Below are 25,959 nucleotides of genomic sequence, written 5' to 3'. Positions count from 1 at the left end.
ATGTTATCAAAATTAATTTCACCTATTTTTGCTTTTTAATGAGGCTACTAGAAAATTTTAAAATCACATACGTGGCTTGCACCCTAGATAAATCGTCTCTTGAGTGGCTAGAGAAACTTCACTGCTTTGGATAGAAAAGGTTTCTAATACCCAACAAGCTCCATTTCAGTACAACAGTCTTTCCCATCTCCTCCGTAAGATGATGTACTTCAATTCTACTACATGCTTGGGCACTGCAAGCACCACTGAGCTGGCTCCTCCAGCCCTCCTCACCCATAATTCAGAGAAGCAGAGCCTGATTCTGACCATAAACATCTGCTTTGTCATTTCCCTATCCTCCTTCAGTGCCAATTGTTTCCAACAGAAAGGTACTTGTGGTGTCAAGTGAGTACTGAACACATACTTGCTACATAAAATAGTCTCAACAGAAACAACTCCAGAAGAATTCCTACAGTGAAGGATATAAAGGATGCAACGTGGTAGACAGTATCAGAATACAGATTAGAAAAAAACAAAAAAAAATTACCTTCTATTCCTGGCTCTGACCTCCTTGGGTTAGGCTGTGTAAGTACCTGCTGTCCTTTATTTCTACATCTGCTTGGGAAAAGGGCTGAATCCTTCCAGTTTTATTTAAACTACATCATGAAATTCTTTTAGAGATTATAAAGGTTTTTTGGTTGTTCTTTTAATGAGTGGGATACAATTTAAAAATCAGAATATATCACATGTATTAAAGACATTTTCTGAAACTTGTTTCAAGTATATATTTTATATACTGGTTTGCAGAGTAAGATATGTTTCTTACTAAGAGTGTCATGGTTACAGTTTGAAAGCCACCACAGATGATCTCTTAAAAACAATATAGCTCAATTTCTTAAAGATTCATTTTGCTCAAAAATTATTTCAAGACCAGTAAATCACAAAGCATAAAATCACAACTTAATATGGAGATTTTTATCAAAGCTAAAATTTATTTGGTGCATACTCTGTGCTTGCTAGCCGATATTTTCACATATACCTTTTCTTTGAATCTTGTAAAAGCAACCATGTGAGGTATTTTACACATTAAAAAAACAAACAAACAAAAACCTACTTCCTCAACGTGTTCAAGTGAAAAGAATTATAAGCATTCCAAAACAAAAACAAAAACCAGCCAAGTACACAGTCTATTTCAATCTCCATTTATACATCCTCTCCATATTCACACATTTTAGCATTAGGAGAATAAGGAACCAATTCAAATAAAGGAAATCTTTCTTGCAATTTTTGTCAACAGGTACTTTTTAACCCACCAACTTTCTACTCTAAGCACAAGGGATATGTATGTCATCAGTAGCTAAAATAATTTTAAAGTGATCTAGTATTTTGAAAATGCTGTTCACATAGAAATACAAGCCTAAAAATGGCACTGTATTTCAGATGTAATTTCTCTCTTTCTTTCTTTTTTTAAAATAAGCTTTATGCCCAATGTGGGGCTCAAACTCACAACCCTGAGACCAAGAGTTGCATGCTCTACTGACTGAACCAGCCGGGCGGGCGCCTCTCAGATGGAATTTCTCAATAGGCAATGGTAACTGTTCAATTGATGGAAATGATTTAGATAAAACACCTTCAAGAAAACAGAAAAAGTGAAGGAAAAAATTTCTAAAAATGTAGCACCATTACCTCATGAATGAGCAAATTTCAAGGTGTAAAAATTACCTAAGACTTATATATTTTTCCAAATAATCTATCTATATTTAGGAGTTCAAATCATATGTTGGTATATTCAGTTGTCCTTCTAATTAGGAGTTCCACACTGACATCAAGTTATTTTAACAAAAAAAGCAATTTCCTAATAAACAGTTACTAAATTGTTACTAAGAAATTCTTCAACTTACATTAAGCATTTATTCCATATGCAAACTTTCCCTAAGAGAAATATTGGTATCGTGTTACGAACAAGACAGGTAATCTGGTCAGGGTGTGGAACATATTTGACAAAAACATTTGATCTTCCTCGCTTGGATATACTTCTTCAACATTCCTACGAATCTTTTTCTCTAAAACCATATAACAACAAAGTACAGCTGATACAGAAACCAGATGTAAAGCTGACCTTTTATTCTTTAAAGTACCCCTTTACTGAATATTGCCAGCAATGGTATCATCAAATTACATTTTATAACCAAGTAATGTATTTTCAATGTCTATATTTAGTGTGTGTGTACATATATATTCCAATGACACACTAAACTTCAATATGATTTATTTTAAATGATTGCTGGTTTCAGAGAATTAAAAACCACAAACTATGGCAGCAACTATAACACATTATATAGTTCTCTGAAAGATCATTTTTAAGTTATCACATAAATGGTGGAATATAATTTAAACAAAATACAAATGACATTTACAGCATAAGGCTCTGTGGTTGAACAATCAGCACATCAAAGAAAAGTATCAGAGAAAGGCTTGAAAAAATAAAGCATGTTTCCTGTTGGAAGAATTTTGTCTTTTGTTCCTAAAAATGACTACTTGTGGACATAAAAATGTTCAAACAAAAGGTTCCTAAAATTTCTAGAAAACAATTCAACTTTACAGTAATTGATGAGGTCAGACCTTATCACAGTAAGCTGAAAATTAATCTGTTGGTAGCGAGAAGATACAACTGCTCATTTTTAGAGAAGTAAAGTTTATTACATTTGAAACAATACAGCAGAAATCTCAAAAGTTTACTCATTAAATATAGTTTCTTACAAATATCCTTTTGAAAATGCAATTCATATATGCTGCAACCTCAGAAGTTTGAATTCAAAATGAAATATGAAGGCAAGAGTCAGGGAAATCACGTCAGAGGGCTTTGTCAAATGTCTGTACAAATCAGTACATACTCTTTCTGTGATACAGTAGGAAAGAAAGTGATTCTAAATATATCCAAGTAAATGCAGAAAAATACATTACTATTTGAGGCAGACCATGCTAAAATATAATTTACAATGATTAGTTTGCATTTAAGATGGTTAATAATGCCTTTAGTTTGAACCAATGAAATCAACATTAAGTAAAATTTTGTAATATTTGCTCAGTCTTTTGCACTGAACATTAGTTCATCAGAGAAGTAAATAAGATTGGAAAAAAGCAAGTGACCTGATCTTTTTCATTAAGTTAATCATTATCTCACTGTTATACTAAATGCAAACAAATCAAGAGAGCATCAAGATTTTTCACACATTAAAATGAAGACAAATGACGTGTGAAGGCAGACTGCGTACCATGTAGTATTTAACATATGAAACTTACATTAACCATCAACTCAATTTTTTAAATAAACCAAAATGTACAAGCTAAAATAAACATTTGATTAAAAAATTCTGCTATTCAGGATACTCGGGTATCTTTTTTTCTTTGAGACTGGTAAGGGTTGGGTCTTTTAAAAACTTGAAGAAGAGGTGGTAAGAGGAAAAAAATCCTCAATGCTTTTAAAAACTCAACTGTTAGGAGTCCATACAACTACTATGCTGGCGTGGAAACAAGGTGTTCTCTGTCACAGAACCATTCGCTTCCCAATTGAAGTACTTCCTCCAAGCCAACTATATAAAGATGTAAATCAGTTCACTCATGATTAAAATTGAAGCAATTCTTCAAAAATAGAGCAAGACATCTCACCCAAAGAGATCTTTTAAATCATTGCTAGCTGAACTGCTGTTGGTCATAGTGGTTGGTGGCTGTGTGAAGTTCTGTGGGTTAAAGAAAGGATTAGCCTGTACACCAAAGGCAGACTGTCCTATCACATTCATCTGTGTTCCCATAACTGAACTGCCCATACCCGGAGACCCTTGTGGAGGTACAAACTGATTGAGCCACTGATTTGGTTTCTGTTGTGACAACTGGTTCATGCTAACTTTGGGTTTCTGAGGGCCAAAGAGATTATTAAGAGCAGACATATCTGTGGGTCTTTGTTGAGTCGGCTTTGCACCAGCAGGAGGAACACTCACAGCACTGAAGTTTGGCAAAGTAGAAGGTGCCCCCAGTGTCATCTTGGTCACCCCAGGTGTGCTTGGACTACTGAATAAGTTCTGGTTCGTATTAACTGGCATGTTGAATCCTGAGGTCTGAAAGCCCATGTTAGCATTTAGGCCGTTGGTCAAATTTCTCTTGGTATTATCAATTGGTGTAGAAAACATCATGCCAAGGCCCATGGAAGGAACGGAAGTGAAGGTACTTGAAGCAGAAATTTTAGGGGTACTAACAGAAAGGCTGGTCAAAGATGACATGTTATCCATCAATGTGTCTGTCAAGTCCTTAGTCTGAAAAATATAAGGGAATTACTTTATCTCCAAGATCTCTAAATTAATTAAAATCAACAAATATTTCATAGATTGTATCATAAATGACAAGTTAAAATTAAACTCAACCGTCTATACCAAGTTAGCAAACTACAGCCTACAGGCCAAATCCAGCTGACCACATATTTTTATATGGTTTATTAACAGATGGACATTGAACTGAACGTGAACATTGACCATGAAACCAAACTACAATCAATTTGATGACAGGGAACACCAAATTTGAATCCCAATTAAATAAATGCTAGCCTTCCCCACTGCTCTCCAAAATAGAACTGTGTTCTTCTCATTGGTAGATCTGTACTGCAAAAAGAATATTCTATTATTTTTGTATTCTGAATTGCATCACAATTTTGTGAAAATTTGTTTTCTCCATTCTTTTATAAGTACCTAAAAATATTATTTTATTTTGCCTCTTGGCCCACAAAGATTTTTTTCAGAAGAATTTTAGTGATTAGGAGGTAACAAAAAATAATGTAAAGAAAGCTTTTAAGAAAAAGTTATTTCTGTAGCCAGTAAGAGTGTAAACTCTCTACAAGCAGGAACCTTAAACACTGCCATAGCACCAGCACCTACAACAGTGTCTGGAACAAAATAGGAAGTAAGTACTGGTCAGGACATATAGGTAAGCATTCCTAAATTAAGTTATAGACCTGACTATAATTGAAAAGTCAAAAATTAAAAATTACTTTTTGCTCAAAAATATATAAATGTATAAACAAAATACTCCTGATCATTTCAAGGTGAACAGAGCTAATTAGTACTAAGAAGCCTAATATTTTAAAAGAAACCCTCCTATTCAAACAACTTTGTTTTTATTGGTAACAATCACTATCACAAAACATTCTACATTAGGCAGGCTATTGAGGAGTTGTTGGAAACTCTATTATGCCTATACTTCTTAGAAACTGCATTATCGAAATATTCTTTGAAATATACTTTTATACAAACACTAGTAGGTAGAGTAAGTTAAATACTTACCTTCAGTACAGTATGCCTGAAATTATACAAAAGAAATGAATTCTGACCTGTTTGACTGGAGCAACAGGTGTGTGTACTTGGGGTTTCAGAGGCTGCTGGCTTTTCAACTTCTGTGCCTGCTCCTGTTCTTTTGCTAATTTTTGTTTTTCTTCAAGTGTAAGTGATGCCTCAAAATAAAATAAAACAAAATATCAACTGGCATCTTCATAATTCCATTTGTAAAATAAAAGATGTCTTTTTTTTGTAAAGTATGTCTTGGTATGTTTGGCAATACCAAGTAGCTTTAAACTACTCCTGTATTGGTGATTGTCAAGGGTAAATTATATTTTGAATTATTATGAGGTTTAACTTTAGGTAGAAAATCTCTTCTAAAATACTTCCAGGATAAAAACAGTTATTGTTTTAAAAACATTAATCAGATTGACCTTTTTCCAGACAAGGGGAATATGATTTGGTGATTTCATTTTATAAAATAGGGAAACTCTTATTCAACTCTAATCATCTACCTCATTCCAAAAATGTTTTAGGAATTCACCAAAAAGCTAAGGAAAAGGTAAACAGCTTCTTTCACTGCTAATGTCTGCATCAAATTTGACATTTATCTTTTTGTTTTATCAACTGCTAAACTATAAGCTCATAGTATGTTCTCTTAAAATTCTGTAAACCCAACACCCAGTAGCTCCTTGCTTTGCACATACAGGTAATAGTATTTGTCAAATGAACAGAAGAAAAACTGCCCTGCCCTTGGCAGAAATTCAAACTGACATATTTATTTTATTGAATACTAACCAATATTTCAACTGGAAAGTATCATTTCATAATTTATCACTCAAAATCAAAAGCAGAGAAGAGACACAGTGGAATTTATCAAGAGGTATGACTGGCAAAATGCAGGAGAAAGGACAAAGGAGGTAGGCAATCCAGAAATGCTACCATGTGGGAGACTGAGTAACAAAGGAAGTTAAAATTCCCAAGACTGTTTATTCTCAATGTGAATCAGGTCATGTTTCCATGACAATTTTTAGACTTCATAAAGATTATTAAAGCATGTTTCTTGTTTAGATGCTAAACAGTATTTCCAAACAAAAATCTATAGTTTACAGGAAGCCCTATAATATAAATATAAATAAGTACATTATAAGAACAAGTAAACAAACTTACTCTTTTATGCTTATTCTGTAACCCATCTTCCTTATTTTCCGATTCACCACCAGTCAGAAAGTCTGCTCCAATGTTGTTAAAGACTTTGTCGATATGCTGAAAAATATAAATGTCAGCCACCTGAATGCCATCAAAAAATTGTGATTTTACTGTTTAAAGAGCAAAAGCCCCTCAAATGAAGCACACTGTCAAACTCCTTTTACAAAAATTAAAATGATCTAAATAAACTTCCCTTGTAGCAACTGCACTATGAGGTATTTATCTGAAGGATATAGAAATACTGATTTGTAGGGGCACATGCACCCCAATGTTTATAGCAGCACTATCAACAACAGCCAAGGTATGGAAAGAGCCCAAATGTCCATCAACTGATGAATGGATGAAGAAGAGGTGGTATATTTGTACAATGGGACATTGCTCAGCCATCATAAAAAAATGAAACCTTTCCATTTGCGATGATGTGGATGGAACTAGTGTTTTATGCTAAGTGAAATAAGTCAGAGAAAGACAAATACCTTATGATTTCACACACATGTGGAATTTAAGAAACAAATGAACATGGGGGAAGGGAATAAAGATAAAAACAGGGAGACAAAGTACAAGAGACTCAAATATACAAAACAAACAGGGTTGCTGGAGGGGAGGGATGAGGGTTAAATGGGTGATGGGTTCTTGATGTAATGAGTGAGCATTGGGTGCTATACACAACTGATAAATCACTAAATTTTACTCCTGAAACCAATACTATGCTATATGTTAGTTAACTAACTTGAATTTAAATAAAATCTTAGGAGAAAATAAACAAACAAGTAAATGAATAAACTAAATATCTTACCTGAGACCCAACATTTGTAACCTTTGTCTCCTCAGAAGCATTCATTTGATTTCCTATATCCAAAGATCTGCAGGAGAGTTGAATTGCGACAATGCAATAAAAAGGAATGCTTATTTTTAAAAATTCATATTAAAAATAGTTCATCTATATGGAGTTTATTAGAACCTAAACAAATTGCAATTTTAGTCTTTAAGGCCAGTCATAATCTTTTTTATTATTTACAATTAATGTCTGCTTGCCCAAAAGTAACATTGCATATACAAGCCTTTTTTTTTTTTAATTCAGTATTTGAGATTTACCAGAGAATTTACTCAGTGTATCATAAAACCAGACAAGCATGATTCTTATTGTCAGAGAGCTTATAGGTCACTGAGAAAGAAGGTATGAGGAACTTGATGTGATTAAATTCAGAATCTGATTCACAATAAATGCTATAATCACTATGATGAGCCAGACCTATACCTTGAAAAATAGGTAAGATTTAGATAGGAAAAAGGGAAAAAAAGTTAATTTACCTCTAGTATAAATAGTTGATATTAAAATTTTCTTGTATAAATTTTTAAAAATTATTTTTCAGGGTTAATAGCCAATCCATCAAATAACATAAATATATACATCACAGAATATGTAGAGCATACAAAGGGCTATTTCATGTCATTCTACACCTGGTATATTTACTTCCATAAGCTTTCATCTTACACTTGGGGCAGAAGCTAAACAATTTCTATCTGGGAACCTTGCTCATAACTGATACCAATTTTACTGATTTTCTGAAGTCTTTTTCTTTCTTTTTTTAGAGAAGGGGAGAGATAGAAAGACAGAGGAGGGGCAGAGGGAGAGGAAGAATCTTAAGCAGGCTCCACATCCAGCACAGCGCCCAATGGAGGGCTTGACCTCATGACCTTGAGATCATGGCCAGAGCCAAAATCAAGAGCAGAACACTTAAATGATTGAGCCACACAGGCGCCTCTGATGTTTCTTTTTACTGAGGTCTTTTGGCTCAGGATTTAACAGGCATCCTAAAATCATGTGTTTTTCTCTGGGAAACAAATATAGTGGAGATTTTATCTAAATAAACTGGAGTTTAATAAAAACTCCAGTCATTTTCACCTTTCCCTTCCTCCTTTGAATACTAGTATTTTGCAAATTTAGAAAATCCTCCCTAAGGGCACTTGATGGGATGAGCACTGGGTGTTATACTATATGTTGGCAAATTGAATTTAAATTAAAAAAATAAATAAATGGGATGCCTGGGTGGCTCAGCGGTTGAGCGACTGTCTTTGGCCCAGGGCGTGGTCCCTGGGTCCCAGGATTGAGTCCCGCATCGGGCTCCCTGCATGGAGCCTGCTTCTCCCTCTGCCTGTGTCTCTGTCTCTCTCCCTTTGTGTGTCTCACGAATAAATAAAATCTTAAAAAAAAAATTAATAAATAAATAAATGAATGAATAAATGAAAAAGAAAATCCTCCCTAAAAAAAAAGAAGTGGATGCTGTGGTATTAAATATGAAATGAACGCTCTATAAATGTTTCTGGAATCAGGGAGAAGAAAAAAGGAGAAATCAAAACACCAGGGTTTCACAGATTTGAAAAACGTGTAAGTGGTACTCTCAGTGATCACCCTGAGAAATGACATTAGATTGTCTACAACATTATATTTTCAATCAGTTCAAGTTAACGTGCTGGAAATTTTTTAAATGTTTTACATGTGGTCAAATTGAAATCCATCCATTTTTTACTGTGCAGAACAAACTGATGGTTACGGGAGGAGCAGGCGAAAACAGATCAAGGGGATTAATGATAAGCACTGAGTAATGATGTACAAAATTGTTGAATCACTATATTGTGCACCTGAAACTAATATAACACTGTATGTTAACTATATTGAAATTAAAATAATAAACTTGGAGTGCCAGAGTGCCTCAGTCAGTTAAGCATCTGCCTTCGGCTCAGGTCACCAGTCCATGGTCCTGGGATCAAGCTCTGCATCAGGCTCCTTGCTTAGCAGGGAGCCTGTTTCTCCCTTTCCCTCTACGTGCGGCTCTCCCTGCTTATGCTCTCTTTCTCTCTGTCAAATAAATAAATAAAATCTTTAATAATAATAAACTTAATTTAAAAATAAACACAGAAATCTATCAATTTTTCTAGTCCTTATTCCAGAAAATCAATCATGAGGTAACTTTAATCTCACTCCTGGGCCATGTACAATTCATATGCAACCTACTTACTTCTGCTGTTCTTGCATTATATGTAGTTGCTCCAGTTTAGTCTTATGTTCAGATTCCAATCTGTTAAGCATCTCTTTTATGACGGAAATGAAAGAATTGAACTATGCAATAAGAAATTGACATAGTTATAATATTTCAAATTAGCAGCAAATGTAATCTAATAAAATAATTCAATGAGTTAATCATAATATTCTCTATTTTTACCAGAATATGACCCACTCATAGAACTGATGTCACAAAAATAGTATATTTAAACTCAGCATATCATAGCAAGCTTTTATAGTATGTCTGTATGATGTTGATAAAATTGGTGAGGATTTTCAGTTCCAGAAAATGTATCTCAATTAGTTTTATAGCCTGAATTATCTAACTATTATTCAGGGATCTTATAAATTTACCCCCAGTAATCACATACTGATTTCCTCGAATAGTCCCAAACTGACCATCTAAAGTTCTGCATATCTGGAAACAACCGATTTAATAATGCTTTAAAAAATCAGTTTATTCAGATTATTATTAAAAAAATGATGTTTGGCTAAAATAAATCTGTTTTCTAAAAAGTTAATAGAAATATTAAATGTATGTAGTTTAACTTTCAAATAATTAAAGTTCTTAAAGTATATTTAACACTATGTCATAATGTAGTTTAAGCTCTGGTTAAATGATGTTTCTTAGAGTACCTGAGATCATCATGAACAATTTATTTGAACACCACCATATGTTGCAGGAAGAATCTAGAAACTGCTTTCTTTCCCTCCCAAATCTTTTTGTGCTGCTTACACCACTCTTCAAAGTAGATTTATTAATATTTCTATTCCATAAATGAGGCAACTGGCTCAGGGAGAGAAAGCAACTGAGTAAGAGATACTAAATAACATTTGGCAGGCTCAGAATTCATGTAAGCCTGTCTCCAGAGCTCGTTTCTATGGGACACTGCTCCTCACTGGGCTGAGTCATCTGTTCATCCTCTGTCTTACCATGAGAGTAACAAAAGGCATTACTTCCTGAGCAGTTTGTCTGGACTCTCTGATTAATCTTTTTAACTTTGTAATGAAGTATACTAACAGAAAAGTATACGCCTAAGCACACATATCAAAACATTCAAATGAATTTAACCAGTAGTCAGATGTAGAACAAGAACACTGGCAGTACCCGATAAGTTTCCTTGTGCCCCTTTCTAGCTGCCTCCCACCCCTCTTATCGTGAGTAAACACTAGTCTGACTTCTGGTATGTAGCTTGGACTGTTTTTGTACTTAATATAAATGGAATCATCTGGTAGATCTTCTGTGTCTGGCTTCACTTACTCAACATTATGTCTGTGAGATTCATCTGTATCATTGCACACTGAACAGAAGAATTAGCATAGGAGGTCTGGACTGCTGTCTTTGAAAAGGCCGTCTTGCAAGGCTGGCCCTTGGCCAGTGTCCAGAAAGTCAGATTTTAGGAGGGTTCCCGCCATTAACTGATAATAGTGGCTCATTAAACTGTGCAAAGACTTTTATGCAAAAAAAAAAAAGACTTTTATGCTAAACATGTGCTTTCCTTTTGGAAGTCTGGAATTTGAGTACATGACGGGCAGATGCAGCTACAACACTTCATATATACAGTCACCGCTCATTACCAGGGAAGGTACATATACGGAGATGACTCTGGACACTGAATCTGGTTTCCTCCAGACTTTGCCCTATAAGCCTTCTCTTCTTGCTGATTTTGCTTTATATCCTTTTACTTTAAAAAATCATAGCCATGAATACAACTATATGCTGAGCCCATGACTCCTTCTAATGAATCACTGCATCTGGAAGTGGTCTTTGGAACCCTCACCCAACACAAGTTGTGGTATGATGTTTTGATTGCTACTAAGTATTCCCTGTTTTATAATCAAATACCAAAAAAAATGTACTTTCTTAAATCAAGTTATCTTATTTCACATAATAATATATTTAGATTATTTTAAATCAGAATTGACAGAAGAGGGCAGTCTTAAATTAGGAACCCTTTCCATGAACTAAGAAAAGAGACCACACTCATGTTAACTATTGTAAAATACCAGAAAATATGAATTAAAGTATTGCTGTTGATGAAAATAGGCCTCTAAAGAAAAAAATCAACCATACAGCTGAAGAAAACTAACACCACATTTCAAATGAAATTATATATCCTGAAATAAGCATTTGGGAATATTTAAAAACATCTTCAATCAGAAATATGAAAACTAATAACAGAAATGACCAAAATTGGACTTACACATATTATCATCCTATTTTCCCCCAATATCCACTGTTTCCTTTTTGGCCAATTATAACCTCAACCCTGCCACCCAAGGTATGAAGAAACTATCAAACCAAAAATTGACATTTAGGGACACAAAATTTCAGAGGCTTACCATAACACTTCAAATGAAATTTTGGATCTGATTAATTTCACAAATTTCTCTAACTCCAAAACTCCATTCACTCAGCACTCTCCACAAAAGCTTTCCTGCTTAACTCCCAGTGTTCTGCTTCCTTAATTGCTCTAACTCACTTTCAGTACTTAGCACCCAATCTTGCCTGCCTATCCATTCCTGACACTCCTTATTAAACAGTAACCAACCAATCCCAGTCTTTTTCCATTTTACTCCATTAAACAGCAGTTCTACAGTGAACAAAATGACTTATCATTACTCTAACTCAAATTTTCTCTCAATTCAATAAATATTTTTGGTTTTAGCATTGCGCTAAGTGCTGGGGATATAATAAAGAATAAGATATAATAACCAGCCTTCTGGGAAAGGCAGACACATAAGTACATAGCTGTGATAACTATGCTGATAGAGGTATGCAAAGAGATAATCTTTGAACACATTACCTCTTTTTAAGATTTTATTTTATTTATTTATTTGAAAGAGAGATCGAAAGAGAGTGAAAGAGAGAGAGAGAGAGAGCACAAGTGGGGTGAGGGGCAGAGAGAAAAGCAGGCTCCCTGATCAATGCAAGGCTCGATCCTGGGACACCAGGATCATGACCTGAGCTGAAGGGAAATGCTCAATGAACTGAGTCACCCAGGTGCCCCTACATTACCTTTTTGATCAAATGTTTACCACATCTAGAAATTTCAAATACCTAAACCAGTACACATGAAACTAATATAACACTGTATGTTAACTATACTAGAATTAAAATAAAAAAAAAAAACCACAAAAAGCAAATACCTAAATCAGACAGCAATTTAAAGTCTACCTATTCTAGTCTTGATTTATCTATCTCCCATTGCTCCCCTATTATATTACAAGTACCTCTCAGTTGAACTGGATTATTCAATTCCTATGGCAGACAGACTCTACAATGGTTCTAAATTATCTCCTCATTCTGCTGCTAAGGCCTTTGTGTAATTCCCTAATCTTTGATTGGGCAAGACCTGTGACATGCTGGCAAGCAACAGAATCCAACAAAGGTAATGGATGTCATTTCCTTGATTATCCTACAGGATGCTATATCCTCCATCTTTCTAGTCAACTCTCTCTCCCACTTTGATGAAACAAGGTGTCATGCTGGAATGCCATGAAGCACAGAACTGACAGGGCCTCCAGCTAACAGAGAGCTAGGAACTGAAGCCCTCATTTCAACAACCTAAAAGGAACTGAATCCTGCCAACAACCATGCAAGCAGCTTAGAAGCAAAGCCTTCTTTCCCCAGTTGAGCCTTCACATGATACCCCAGCCTTTGATTGTAGCTTTGTGAGAAACTCTGAACAGAGAATCCATGCCCTGGCTTGGCTGATCCAGCCAATGAAACACAATGAAATAATAAAATTGTTTTAAACCATCTAGTTTATAGTGATTTGTTATGTAACAATAAATAACAGATACACATCCCAGCCACATTACATTAATTTTTTCCTTGTTCATGTTAACTTTCCATCCCCAATTTGAAGTAGCCCAAAACCCTACATATCTTTCAATGTTCTAGTTGTTTACTATCTCCCAATGAAGGCTTCATTAATCTATCCTTCCAATTCACATACTGCTTACTTTGAATCCACAAACTTTCTTTATTGAACTCTGTGGCATATTTTTCCTTGTTTTAGCAACATTTAAATATATTATATTTATATATTTAATGCCAAGAAAACAGTAAGCTGGATAAACTGAATAAAGCCCAAAACTATTCCTACCTGATTGAGATTAAGATTATTTTCAATACTCAGGGGAATCAGATGAGGCAATACTTTTCCAGCCAATTGTTCTTTGGTGATTCCCAACTTCTTATGAGTAAAAGTACATTTGTAAATACCTGATAGAAAAGAATGAGACAAATTTTATAGTTCAATACCACATATTAATAGACATTAGGAAAATACTGTATGTACATGAAATCTCTTGATAATCAGTATAATTACAAACTTTTTCTTGCCAGTGCCTAGAATGAGAATGCTCTTACATATGGATCAGGATGATTTCAGCTTTATCACCAGTTTTGATTTAAACACCATGACATATTTATCATGAATTCTTTTGGCTTAAGAGCACATTTAATGTCAGCGTAACACCAAAATCCTTAATGCAGCAGCAAGGTTACAGAATGACCTTCTATCCTGAAAATATCTGAATATATAGTTCAGACTTCTCACTCAAACTTGAGACCTCTACTTCACAAGTGTGTGAGTGTAGGTCTTAAAGCTTCATTTGCTTAACTAATTGGACTTAACATATTTGAAACTTTAATAATTTAATTCACCCCCACCTGATCCTTCCCTATAGTAATTTACTCAAATTTCAAGACTCTGCTTATTACCCCTATTCCACAAAGCCTTCATTTGGTAAACTGAGCACATTGTTTCTCATTTGGTGACTGTCTGTTGTGTTCTGTGTATAATCCATATCCTTAGAACATACCATATCCTGTCACTTTCCTGTTAATGTATACTTCATTTATATACTCAAAGAGTAATTTTATTGAACACCTACTAAATGCTCATTTGCTAGGCACTTATTTGCTATGCTCATTACTTTTCCCTTCCCATTTTCTCAGTGAATTCTCATAAGACTCCCATAATGATGCATTTTCATCTTCATTTGACAGATGAAGCAACTTTTCAAAGTCATTCTAGGAACTGACACAGCCAGGACTGGAGCTAGGGCTCTTTCTGCTATGCCAAACTCCTTCTCAAGAAGACTAATTTCTTTGAGCCTAAAAATTTCATACCATATCCCATGTCTACAGAGATCCACAATAAATTATTTGCTGACCATTCCTACAAATATTTACTGAGGACTTTCTATAGGCATTATAGTAGGTGTTAAAAATACACAGCTGAATAATTTGGTTTTTCTTCAAAATTAACAAACTTTAAATTTAGTAAAAAGTAAACTTGTTAATGTTTTATGATTCTACAATTATGTCTGTTTCCAGGAGTATAGCAGAACCTCAGCATTTCCAGACTAGACCATCAAAGCTTTAACTAATAAACAATTTTAGAGTTTCTTGACAAAGTAATTTGTAATTATGCTGATAGGATAGAAATGCTGTAAGGCTGATATGTTTTATCAGCGTATCACTCAGTTGTGAAACATACTGGTTAAGATCTGAACATAAACAAATTAAAAACCAGCCCTATCAGTTGTGTTTTCTTGGATAACTAACTTAAACTCTGGGCCTCAATTTCCTTACTGTAAAGCAGAAATAATAGTACCTCTCTGACTGGAATTTGGAGGGGATAAAATGAGATAATGCAGAGAAAATAGTATAGTACTTTTTACAAAATGGGTACCAAATAACCAACAAGTATTACTATTAAGACTGGCATCAGCATTTCAAGCAGCTTAGTTTGCCTCTCTTATTTGGTATCATTTTACAGGGAAAACTACATGTGATCATGATTATTTGTGAAGCTGGGATTCCCAAATGTCTAATTCTTTTGTAAATGTCAAGGAAGCTTCTACAGTTTTTGCTAAAATTAACACAAAGAAGTTATATCACAGTATTTATCCCATCATTCCTCAATTACTAAATGCCATATACTTGAGAAAATGATACCAAATGTTTTGTAATTTGGAAAATTCACTTGCATGACTATAAAACAAAAAAGTAGCATCAAATGACATTAAGTTTTCAGCTACCTAAAATTCCCATGAGGACTGCAGGTTCCTTGGATGGAATCTGTTGTAAGAAGGGCAGGATATCATCAAGTACAAACCACTTATCCAAGTATTCCAAAATCTTTCCTAAGCACACTAATGAATTTACACGAACCTATTAAAAGAGGTAAATTGCATTAGTCATTTAAAGTCTTTACAATCTAGAACAAAATGTTAAACTATAAATTTAATCTTCATATGTAAATATATATGTTAAAATTTCAATAAAAGTAGGTTTTAAAGCTTTCGTCCTTTATTAACATAAGAAATCCATATTTACTAACTCCCCCGGACTTGTTTCAGAATTTATTATTGCTTTACCAGGACACTGGTACTAGTTAGCTAAGTGATGACTTCAATTTTGTATCCTTTTAAATGAAGTGATTAGGATTAGAGAAGCTTTACTATACATGTATTTACTAACAATATTTCTTTGGGGATATCTGAATTATTAAAAGGACTACATTCTCCTACCAAGTGACCAATTTTACTAGGCTTCAAGTAGTTTATTTATAACTCAGATTTAATTCATTCTTAAATATTTCAACATGTGAAAACTATATTTTACCCTACATAAAGTTTTCTATTTCTAAATATATCTTTAACACAGATACTTAAGAGCTCTTTTATCAAAATTCTATATATTCACTTGACAATTTTGATAAATACTTCACACCCTATTTTTTTAGCTTGAATATGTTAAGATAAAATACTTAGAGAAAAAAGACAAAGCAAAAAACACACCACACTGTTAAATATAAAAAACTGATGGTTGCCAAAGGGGAGGTGGGTGGGAGACTGGGGGCTGGGTGAAATAAAGGGGATCAAGAGTATATTTATCATGATGAGCACTGAGGAACGTTTAGAATTGTTCAATTATTGTATTAGACATTTGAAACTAATCTAACACTGTACGTCAATTATATTTCAATTTTTTAAAAATAGTATCTTGAGTCAGGATCCTATCAATTAAATTTCAATTTCCAAAAACAAACAAACAAAAAAACCCACAAAACTAAGAAAAGCAGAAAATAATTTAGTTGGTTAAAAAAAAAAAAAAGCATATCTACAAGAAAGATGGTAAAATTTTTTGAAAAAGTATAACTGTTTTCTGAAATTCAAACATAAGGGATATTACAAATTCAAAAAGAATTCTAATTAGAATTCTAATTAGAATTCTAATTCTAACAAATTGATTTGTTCTTAGAATCAGTGTTATAAAATGATTTGCTACATTCTTTATGTGTGTGTGTATGTGTGTCAAGTTAGACATACTAGTTTAATTTTTTATTTTTAATATAAAATATTAGTCATGTAAGTCATGAAGAAATAGAACTCTTGGAGCATTTTACCTACCTCTGTGTAGAATTTATTTTTCTTTTCTTTCAGGAAACAGTATTAAAATACAATTCTAACTCATAACACATGTTTCACTAATTTCCCAGTTAGAAATTTTTAACCTTAGAGATCTATGTCTATGAATGCAATTCACAACTCACAGTTGTCCCTCTGAAAATAGGAGCACTATACATGATATAAAAAATGCAAATCCACTCCAGGGTTACTGCTCTAAATACATTCAGTGTAACTCTTTGTAATCATGTCTTTAATGGCTCAGTTGGCATCTTAAAAAGACATCCCCAGGCATCAATTCAGATCAGTTAAGTATCAGTGCTTCCCACTCATTCTGCATAAATACTTAGAACTGAAATAGAACATGTACTTTGACATAAGTATGCTAAAATAAATCTAAGCCACCATAAAATACAGTACGACTTATGGGGTTAAGATTTTATTTTTTATTTTATTTTAAGTCATCTCTATAACCAACATGGAGCTTGAACTTAAAACTTCAAAATCACAAGTCACATGCCCTACTGACCAAGTCAGCCAGGTGCCTACAGATTTTTAAAGGGCATTTTGAAAATGAAATTTTAAGCTGTATTGTATTACCATCTATTTCAAAAATTCAATCATAAAATTTAGAAAATTTCAGGGAAAAGAACTGAATTTCAAATACTTTTAACTTTTATGAAGAAAAAGACTCAGAGGGCTAGAGTAACTTGCCCAATGCCACAGGTCAGTTAGTAGTAGAGTCAGAATAAGAACTCGGATTTCTTTTTTTTTTTTTTTAAGATTTATTTATTTATTCATGATAGAGAGAGAGAGAGAGAGAAAGAGGCAGAGACACAGGCAGAGGGAGAAGCAGGCTCCATGTCGGAAGCCTGACAGGAGACTCGATCCCGGGACTCCAGGACCACGCCCTCGGCCAAAGGCAGGCGCTGAACCACTGAGCCACCCAGAGATCCCCAAGAACTCCAGTTTCTTGACTTCATTTCACACTTGTTCATTTTGGTAAACAATGTTATTTTTTCCTATTTTGGTGTTGTTTTCCATCTCAGAGCCTTTATACACCCCCACCACCACCACCCTACCCCAAAAAGAAACCCATGAACTAAAATGGATTAGATCACTATAAGGTAAAATGCCATTTAAATTGCTTTTGTCAAATAAATAAATAAATAAATAAATAAATAAATAAATAAATAATAAATAAATAAATAAATAAATAAATAAATAAATTGCTTTTGTCTTAAGTTAAAGCTTAAGCCACAAATGCTTATATTTAAATTTGCATTGCACCTAAGATAGAAGAGATCTCAAAAGAACTGTATTTGCAAAATGGAAATTTAATAACATGACCATTATCAAACATCAATAGAAAGAACTGATCAGATGAACAAAGGACATTTCTTCCTCTTTTCCAAAACTGCTATTTGAAGAGAATGTTAATGTTACTTCTAATAAAGAATTATCTGTGGATAAATTCTTATGATCTACTGTCAGAGAAAAGGTTGGGAATATACATTCTTTCCAATATGAAATAATCAGAACTGTTATTTATTGTTATTTACTACTTCCCTGACTACCAACTATTAACTCTCAAAATTCTATATTCAAAGGAGTCATCTGCCTTTGACCTAGATTTTTGAGCACAAGTATTTCCCCCCACTTGTATGCTTATTAATGTATTGCTTTACTGTACCCTTATTTTTTCTAAAGTAGGCAAGTAAAGTGGTAGATAAAAAGTACAGAAATAGATGACTAAAAATAAAGACAATTTATAAAAAGAAGCTGTTCAAAAAGTTTTTAGGCTTATACACCAAGTTAAACTCTCATGATTATTTTAAAACTACCAACAAAATAAATTATGAATTAAAGCAGAAAAGTATTAAAAAAGAAAAATTACTCAAATTTTCTATTGGAGAACTCAAAGTTAAGGGATGGGAAGTCAGGGATGCAATATTGCAAAATTATGTATCAGGGAAAACTACAGTCACTGCTCACTTTTATAGTACTATATAAAGGTTATCTACAGCCAAGATGAAATATATATATATACAAACTATAAAAGGGTTATTTAGCAATAAGAAAATAATTTAAAACAATAAGAAGTTAAAGAAAAGCACAAATTATAATGCAATTACTTACAGCCAGAGAAGACGTTTGTAGACATGCATTTTTAATTCTTGGAATCAAAGCATTTTTCATGGATGGGTAGTCTATAAGATTCGCAAAGGTTGGAATGATGTTTAAACAGAGTTCCTATTAAGAAAATACACCAATTCAATCTCAGGGAAAGATTCTCTTCATCTTTTCTCTCACATATTAAAAAACATTTTGTATTTGCAAGGCTAATTTAATTTGTCACATAGTTTGAAATAAACTTTCATGTACATTATATCATTTACTCCTTTCAATAACTATTTGAAAGAACAGTTATCATTAGTTTTCAACTTTATATATGAGGAAACAGACTCAAAAGACCATCTTCAAAATCACGCAAGGTCATATAAGCTAGCATATGGTAACAAGATTTCCTTGGTCGCGTTCCTAATTTCTTTCCCTGATAACACACCTCATCATTTATTATTTAAAAATGGGAACACCTAAGTTTTGCTATCTTTGAGGGACTAGCAAGTACACATGACAGAAAATCAAGTACAATGTGACATAAAACTATTCCTCTTAAATAAGGGATTTCTTAGCTGTTAACATATATCCTTATGACAGAATATAATACAAACATTTTCTTTAATATATTTTAAAAGATAATTTAATTATACTGGGGGGAAATGCAATAAGATACTATTATATAACCCCAGTTTTTAAAATATGTATGTACATGTGTCTGTCTATAGGCTTAGGGAGAAAGACTCAAGGATAGATCTGGAAATGTTAACTCTGGACATCTGGAAATGTTAACTCTGGACATCTCTGAGAGAGGATTTTGATTTTCTTTTTTTTTTTTTATTTTTATTTATTTCTTTGTTTGTTTGTTTGTTTGTTTATGATAGTCACAGAGAGAGAGAGAGAGAGGCAGAGACACAGGCAGAGGGAGAAGCAGGCTCCATGCACCGGGAGCCCGACATGGGATTCGATCCTGGGTCTCCAGGATCGCGCCCTGGGCCAAAGGCAGGCACTAAACTGCTGCGCCACCCAGGGTTCCCGGATTCTGATTTTCTTTATATTTTTACATACTTCCAAATTCTGAAACTTAAGCAAGTATAAGTCACAGAAACAGGAAAAGGTTATTTACAACATTGTTAGCCAATGCTGGCCCTAATGTAAGTGACTGTAACTGGGAACTCTGAGTAAGAAGCTAAGAGGAAAAGATGGGGGGACTAGGGGAAGGGGGACTAAATGTGGCATAAATGTGTATCAGGGAAAGAGCTGGACAAACTTTGGTATGCTTAAAGACATTCATTTGTCGTTAGCAGATAGAAATGAATTAACTACTAAGAATTTGTTATCAAAACAATGGCCACATATTTTATTTGCTTTATTCTCAGATTTCCAAGAGGCAGATATAAGAGTTATATATTTATATCCACTTAGAGCCACAATAAATAAGTGTTTTTAAATAAGTGACATAACTTGAGGATAAGAAGTACAAGCTACAATCACGGGACAATTTACCACAGATGGGAGAGAATACGCAAGGATGAATAGTTCATGAGACACTGCTCCTGTTACCAGAGGCTGTGTCCGTAGGGAAGGTCAGCCTTTAATTCAAGACAGTGGGCATGCATGTGCATTGTACTGTATAATCTAGCAGTAGGTTAAAAAGAGGCAAATCTTAAATTATGTCTAAATCATTTAGCTAAAGGAGGGGAGGAAGAGCTCTTCCGAGGAAATATGATCAAGAACCTATGAATAGGAGATTGAAAGAAATCAAACTCAAGGAAGTCATCTGCTCATTCTCAGTATTCTCTGCCTTGTAGTATATACTTTATAACTGATGGTGGAGAGAGGAGAATAAACACAGCTTCTGTCTTTAATTTTAAAGGTAAAAATGTTTTAAATTGGTTCACATATATTATTCCTGTTCATGCCTCTAAGCATCCTAACTTTGGTAAACCATCTCTACTTTCCCAAATACTTTTCTAAACTCTTTAGCCTCTTAAATATTTTTAATCAAATTTCACTTTATAAATATCACCCCAAAAATGAATTTCAGAAGTTACTTTCTAGTCTTCTACTTGCATGAAACTTGAAAAGATGTTTCTTACTCTTGCTCTAGGATTCTCCCAAAGCTTAGTCTTTTAACTTTATCAGACTCCACCGAGCAATGCTGATACTAATTAGCTGGATTGGTGACTGAAGACTTATATTGAATGATACAAGAAATGCTGGTTTGGAAAATTCAGCAAAGTTGCACAGGTTAATCTGGATTAAATATTAACTATTTTAATAAATACTTATTGGCCAATACTGATTGGCTAAATGAATCCCCTTAGGAAGAAAAATGGGCTTTCATGCCTTTTCTCTCTTTTTTAATTTCACTGACTATAAGACCAGGTTGGTGACCAAGGCCTGTGGGGAATGTTTTAGGAAGCAATAATTCACAACTCCTTTGGAAAGAGCTAAAATGTAGAAATAAGTACACCTTCCCTAATCCTCTCACGTTAAAAGCATAACCTTATACGGACAAAATTTAACATCAATTTCACAACTTTGAACAAAAGAACTTAGACAAAGACTGAAATGAGTCAAAAAAGTGACCTTATACATGTGGTATTAGTTTCACTTCACTTATTCTTAAGTAATCTCTTCACCCAACATGGAGCTCAAACTCACAACTCTGTGATCAAGAATCACATGCTCTAATGATTGAGCTAGCTGGGTGCCCCTGATACTAGGTTCATATTAGGAAAAAAAAAAAAAGGCTTTGGTCAATAGCTTTTAAAAATTAAAATTCTGCTTTTCTTTACTAGGATTTCTATACTGGCAAAGAAACTTTAAATATAAAACCATTTATGCAGTGAGATGTTCTTAAAATAAGTACTTATCTTCCAAAGTAAAAAGAAAAATCAAAAAAATTAAACTTTAACAGTGATTCAAAATTATTTTCCATATAGCCTTACGAACCAAACTTTTAATAGCAAAGCTAAAGGAGTAAAAGTTTTGGCAAAGTACACAACAGTTTAACATCACCTTTGTCACAAAGCATAACTACAAATGTACATTAGGAATAGTCACACTAAATTACTGTCTGGTTTTCTATCTACCTGCTACACAAATTAACTTCAGTATAGAAGGCGCACTTAGAAGACTGAGTTATCAAAGCATGAAAGAAAATTATAATTATGGGAGTACATACTTAATGTTTTCATAAAAAAAAGCACATGTATCTTTGACATTTTCATTCCTATGTTAGTTAACCATTTAGGAAGAAGATACACTGATCCAAACTATAATAAATCAAATCTTCCAGAATACAACATTTTTGATAAATGAAAGTAATGAATAATTTTACCTCATTAATACAGGTATTTGTCAATTGATTCTTTAAATTAATTGGGAGCAGATACAGTAGTAGATACTAAGTATATATTTTAGTAACAGTAAACCATCCAATTCAATGGATTCATATATATCACTATTGAGTTTCATGTAAAGGATTTTACAAATCAAACCCAAGACATACTTCTTTCTTTTGCCTTAAAAATCAAAAATTTTTTAAAAATCAAAATCATTATTAAAGAAAAAAATCAAATATTATACCTGAATTTGAATGGAAGGAGCCTCTAGTGCTCTGTAAACCATTGGTAGGACACTGTTCTTAATCTCATCAGGAGGAGTTTTGGTTAGTAGCAAATCCATTTTTTGTAAGAAAATTAACAAAATCTGTGTAAAAAAGGGGAACAATGTATTAAAGTCTAGAATCTTTATAAGATTTCACATATGATAAAATTTAAAGTATTTTCAGAAGAGTTAGTTTTATATCTTGACACTCACCATGTTGCTAGCCTGAAGGCATGGAAGACAAAAACATACAAATCAAGTTTCTTACATATTCAGAAGCACAATATTTAACATCTGCTCTCAGTTTAAACATTTAAATGAAGACTAATTTCCTAACTCTCATATACCTTCAGTACTACGTCACATACTCATAACTACCACTACCTGGAAATCTACTGAATTAAAAAAAAGAAAAAAAAGAAAGCCTGAGAACAACAAAGTCAGGTATCCCAAAGTAGTAAATTTACTTGGCTTCTAAGATTAAGAGTAGAAGAAAAGGTACAGAAATGAAAGAGACTGTCATGAAAAATTCTAGAAGGAAACAGTTTTTGTTCCAGATCACTTGTTTTCTCACCTAGCTGCCACCCATACCTATATTATAAGGAACAAACTGTCCCTTTTATTGATGCAGAATACTGAGTGAACATGTGGCTGCACGCACCACTTTCCTTCCTAATGTCCTGACAGGTTTGGGGAATTCTGCTTCAAAGCCTATAGTTCCCTCACTGCCCCTTCTTAGCCATAGGAACTCTTGCCTTACTAGCACAGACTTCCTTCTCTCCCCCTCCTTTCAAAGGAAGGGCCATAAAAAACTTGTCATAGAACCATTAAACCAAGTAGTTGATGGTTTACTAATAAGCTCCTGCCATGCAGAGGCAAAAACATGTAATAATATTTACTATATCCCTAGAAATTTCATTTAATCTCAACAACACTTTTGCTTTAGAAATGAGCAAAGAGAGGCTTTAAGAGAGTAATGTTTTGTCCAAGTCATACTTCTAGTAAGGATGAAGAAGACCAGATTCAAACACAGGTGTGTGACTCTACTGGTTGTAAATACAAGACTACCTTGAATCTGACAAATAAATATTACAGTAGAGTCTATATCAGAGACTAATTACATTTTCACTTACAGTACACACACATAATACACATATTACTTCCACGGTGCTGTAAGCATTTTCCTTCTTCTGGTGAAACTACTTGTTACCAGTAAAATAAAGAGAAACAACTGGCATAATAAACTATCTACAAATTAAAGACCCTAAATAACAAAACGAAACAAAACAAAAAGCAAATACTTAAAAGTGCAGCAGAAAAATAACATCTCTTTTCCCAAACCTATAACTTTTAATAAGGCCAATAAGAAGAGTATAACATCTCATTACAATTTATTTTCTGAGATGGTAAGTTATGGAGAGCTATAGACATTTACTTGTACAGTTTATAATTTTAACAATGGTTCACTTCAAACACACACAAAATTGCTTCTGACTAACGGAAAAGAAAGTCTCTTATACTTACCACATTTTTTAAGAAGTCGCATACCCATTCCTTCCATTTTCAATGATAGTCATCATTGACTAATATCATTAAATAATAGGAAAGAGTACCTATACACATACCTGGATTGGCTCCTGCTGTTTAAAGACAGGACCAAGTTCAGGTAGAATTAATTTGACATATTCTTCTTTGGTGCATTCTTCGGCAATCAGTAGAACATTGGGCAAAACAAAAGGTACCATGTCAGGGTTTACAAATTCTGAAGTCAAACAAGGCAAAATTCTCTGCACAATGACACGCTGAAAGGCAAAAATGTTTTCATAAAACTAAATTTAACTTCAGGTCTTTAGTATTAATATTGAAGTTACAGTCTAAAATCTCCAATCCCTAATAATAATAATAATAATAATAATAATAATAATAAATAAAATAAAATCTCCAATCCCTTTGGGGAAGATAACCATATAATTTACAGTTGAAACTAGGACATTTTTGAAAGTAAATTGGGGTGCTCCTGCTAACTATGTCAGGACAAAAGAAATAACTTGGGAATGTTACAGATAGAGGGAGACATATGGTCACCATTCCTTTAGGAAATCTTCCCTCATTAGTCTTTATTAACATGTTTTCTCCTCTTCATTACTCATGATTCATAACACACAACTTAAACACTGTTCTGTACTGTTAATTGTTTCACACATGTTAAGTCCATCTAACAAATACTCTAGAGCTTTGAGAGTGAGAACAGTGTTTTGTTTCCTCTTTATTCTCCATAGCATCTAAATGAAGGGCTAGACAAACAGTGCATAATCAATGAGTATCTGACAGATTAAAGACTGGAAATATTTTTGTAGACAGGAATATCACCAGTATTCTGATCACTGATTTCTAATGCCTTCACCAACATTTTTTATACTATATTACACTCATGATTTAATAAACCTGAGAGGGTAGTTAAAGGAATTGGAGGGCAGCCCCAGTGGCGCAGCGGTTTAGCGCTGCCTGCAGCCCAGGGTGTGATCCTGGAGACCCTGGATCGAGTCCCATGTCAGGCTCTTTGCATAGTGCCTGCTTCTCTCTCTGCCTGTGTCTCTGCCCCGCCTCCCCGCCCTGTGTGTCTCTATGAATAAAATAGAGACAAAAATAAATAAATAAATAAATGAATAAATAAATAAAAATAAAGGAATTGGAGAAGCTAGTATCAATACAGAAGTATCCCCTTAATTGCTGGTGAAGCAATAATCTCCACAATGACAGCTTATGGACTTCTCTCCTGAAATTTAGTGTCCAAGTGCTACCTTTGCATAGGTAGTATTCTAATTCTTTTTATCTATGTGATTTTTTTAATTATTTTTGGACCCTGTCAAAAAGGTCCACTAAATTTTCAGGTTCAGTCTATAGCCTTCTATAATCATTAATGCACCTAAAGCAAAAGTTACATTTATTTCTTCTGCAAGAGTTATTATATAGTAAACATAATCTTGACTATAATTTAAAAAAAAGTTCAACAACAAACCTTGGGCATTTTTGGTAGAACTTTTGGGAGTCCTTTGAAAAACTGTGATTTCTGAAGATTATCTCTTTGGAATAAGGTATCAAAATACTGCAGCGTTACTGCACCAACATCATCGAAGAAAGGAATCTAAAACAGGGAAATAAAATTATTTTGATAAATATTAAAGTACTTCTCATACCTGAAACTGCCATAATATAGTGAAA

At 33.6% G+C, this 25,959-nt stretch overlaps 1 protein-coding gene across 4 annotated transcripts in view; it reads right to left on the bottom strand.

Annotated features, from left to right (window-relative positions):
- Positions 1-951: 951 nt before the first annotated feature.
- SCYL2 (SCY1 like pseudokinase 2) overlaps positions 952-25,959 on the bottom strand; it is a 62,721-nt gene continuing 37,713 nt past the window's right edge. For all 4 annotated transcript variants that reach the window (XM_026013014.2, XM_072724676.1, XM_072724678.1 and 1 more), the window contains 11 exons: positions 25,757-25,882; positions 24,363-24,539; positions 22,717-22,839; positions 19,141-19,254; positions 15,631-15,763; positions 13,686-13,804; positions 9,530-9,630; positions 7,306-7,372; positions 6,471-6,566; positions 5,357-5,476; positions 952-4,289 (listed from right to left, as the gene is read on the bottom strand). In XM_026013014.2, the coding sequence (XP_025868799.1) occupies positions 3,645-4,289; positions 5,357-5,476; positions 6,471-6,566; positions 7,306-7,372; positions 9,530-9,630; positions 13,686-13,804; positions 15,631-15,763; positions 19,141-19,254; positions 22,717-22,839; positions 24,363-24,539; positions 25,757-25,882 (1,821 nt within the window). In that variant the 3' untranslated portion in view covers positions 952-3,644. The remainder of the gene's footprint in view (positions 4,290-5,356; positions 5,477-6,470; positions 6,567-7,305; positions 7,373-9,529; positions 9,631-13,685; positions 13,805-15,630; positions 15,764-19,140; positions 19,255-22,716; positions 22,840-24,362; positions 24,540-25,756; positions 25,883-25,959) is intronic.

Source organism: Vulpes vulpes, chromosome 10, assembly GCF_048418805.1.
Source record: "Vulpes vulpes isolate BD-2025 chromosome 10, VulVul3, whole genome shotgun sequence".
Lineage (NCBI taxonomy): Eukaryota > Metazoa > Chordata > Mammalia > Carnivora > Canidae > Vulpes > Vulpes vulpes.
This window is presented reverse-complemented; position numbering and strand designations above follow the sequence as displayed.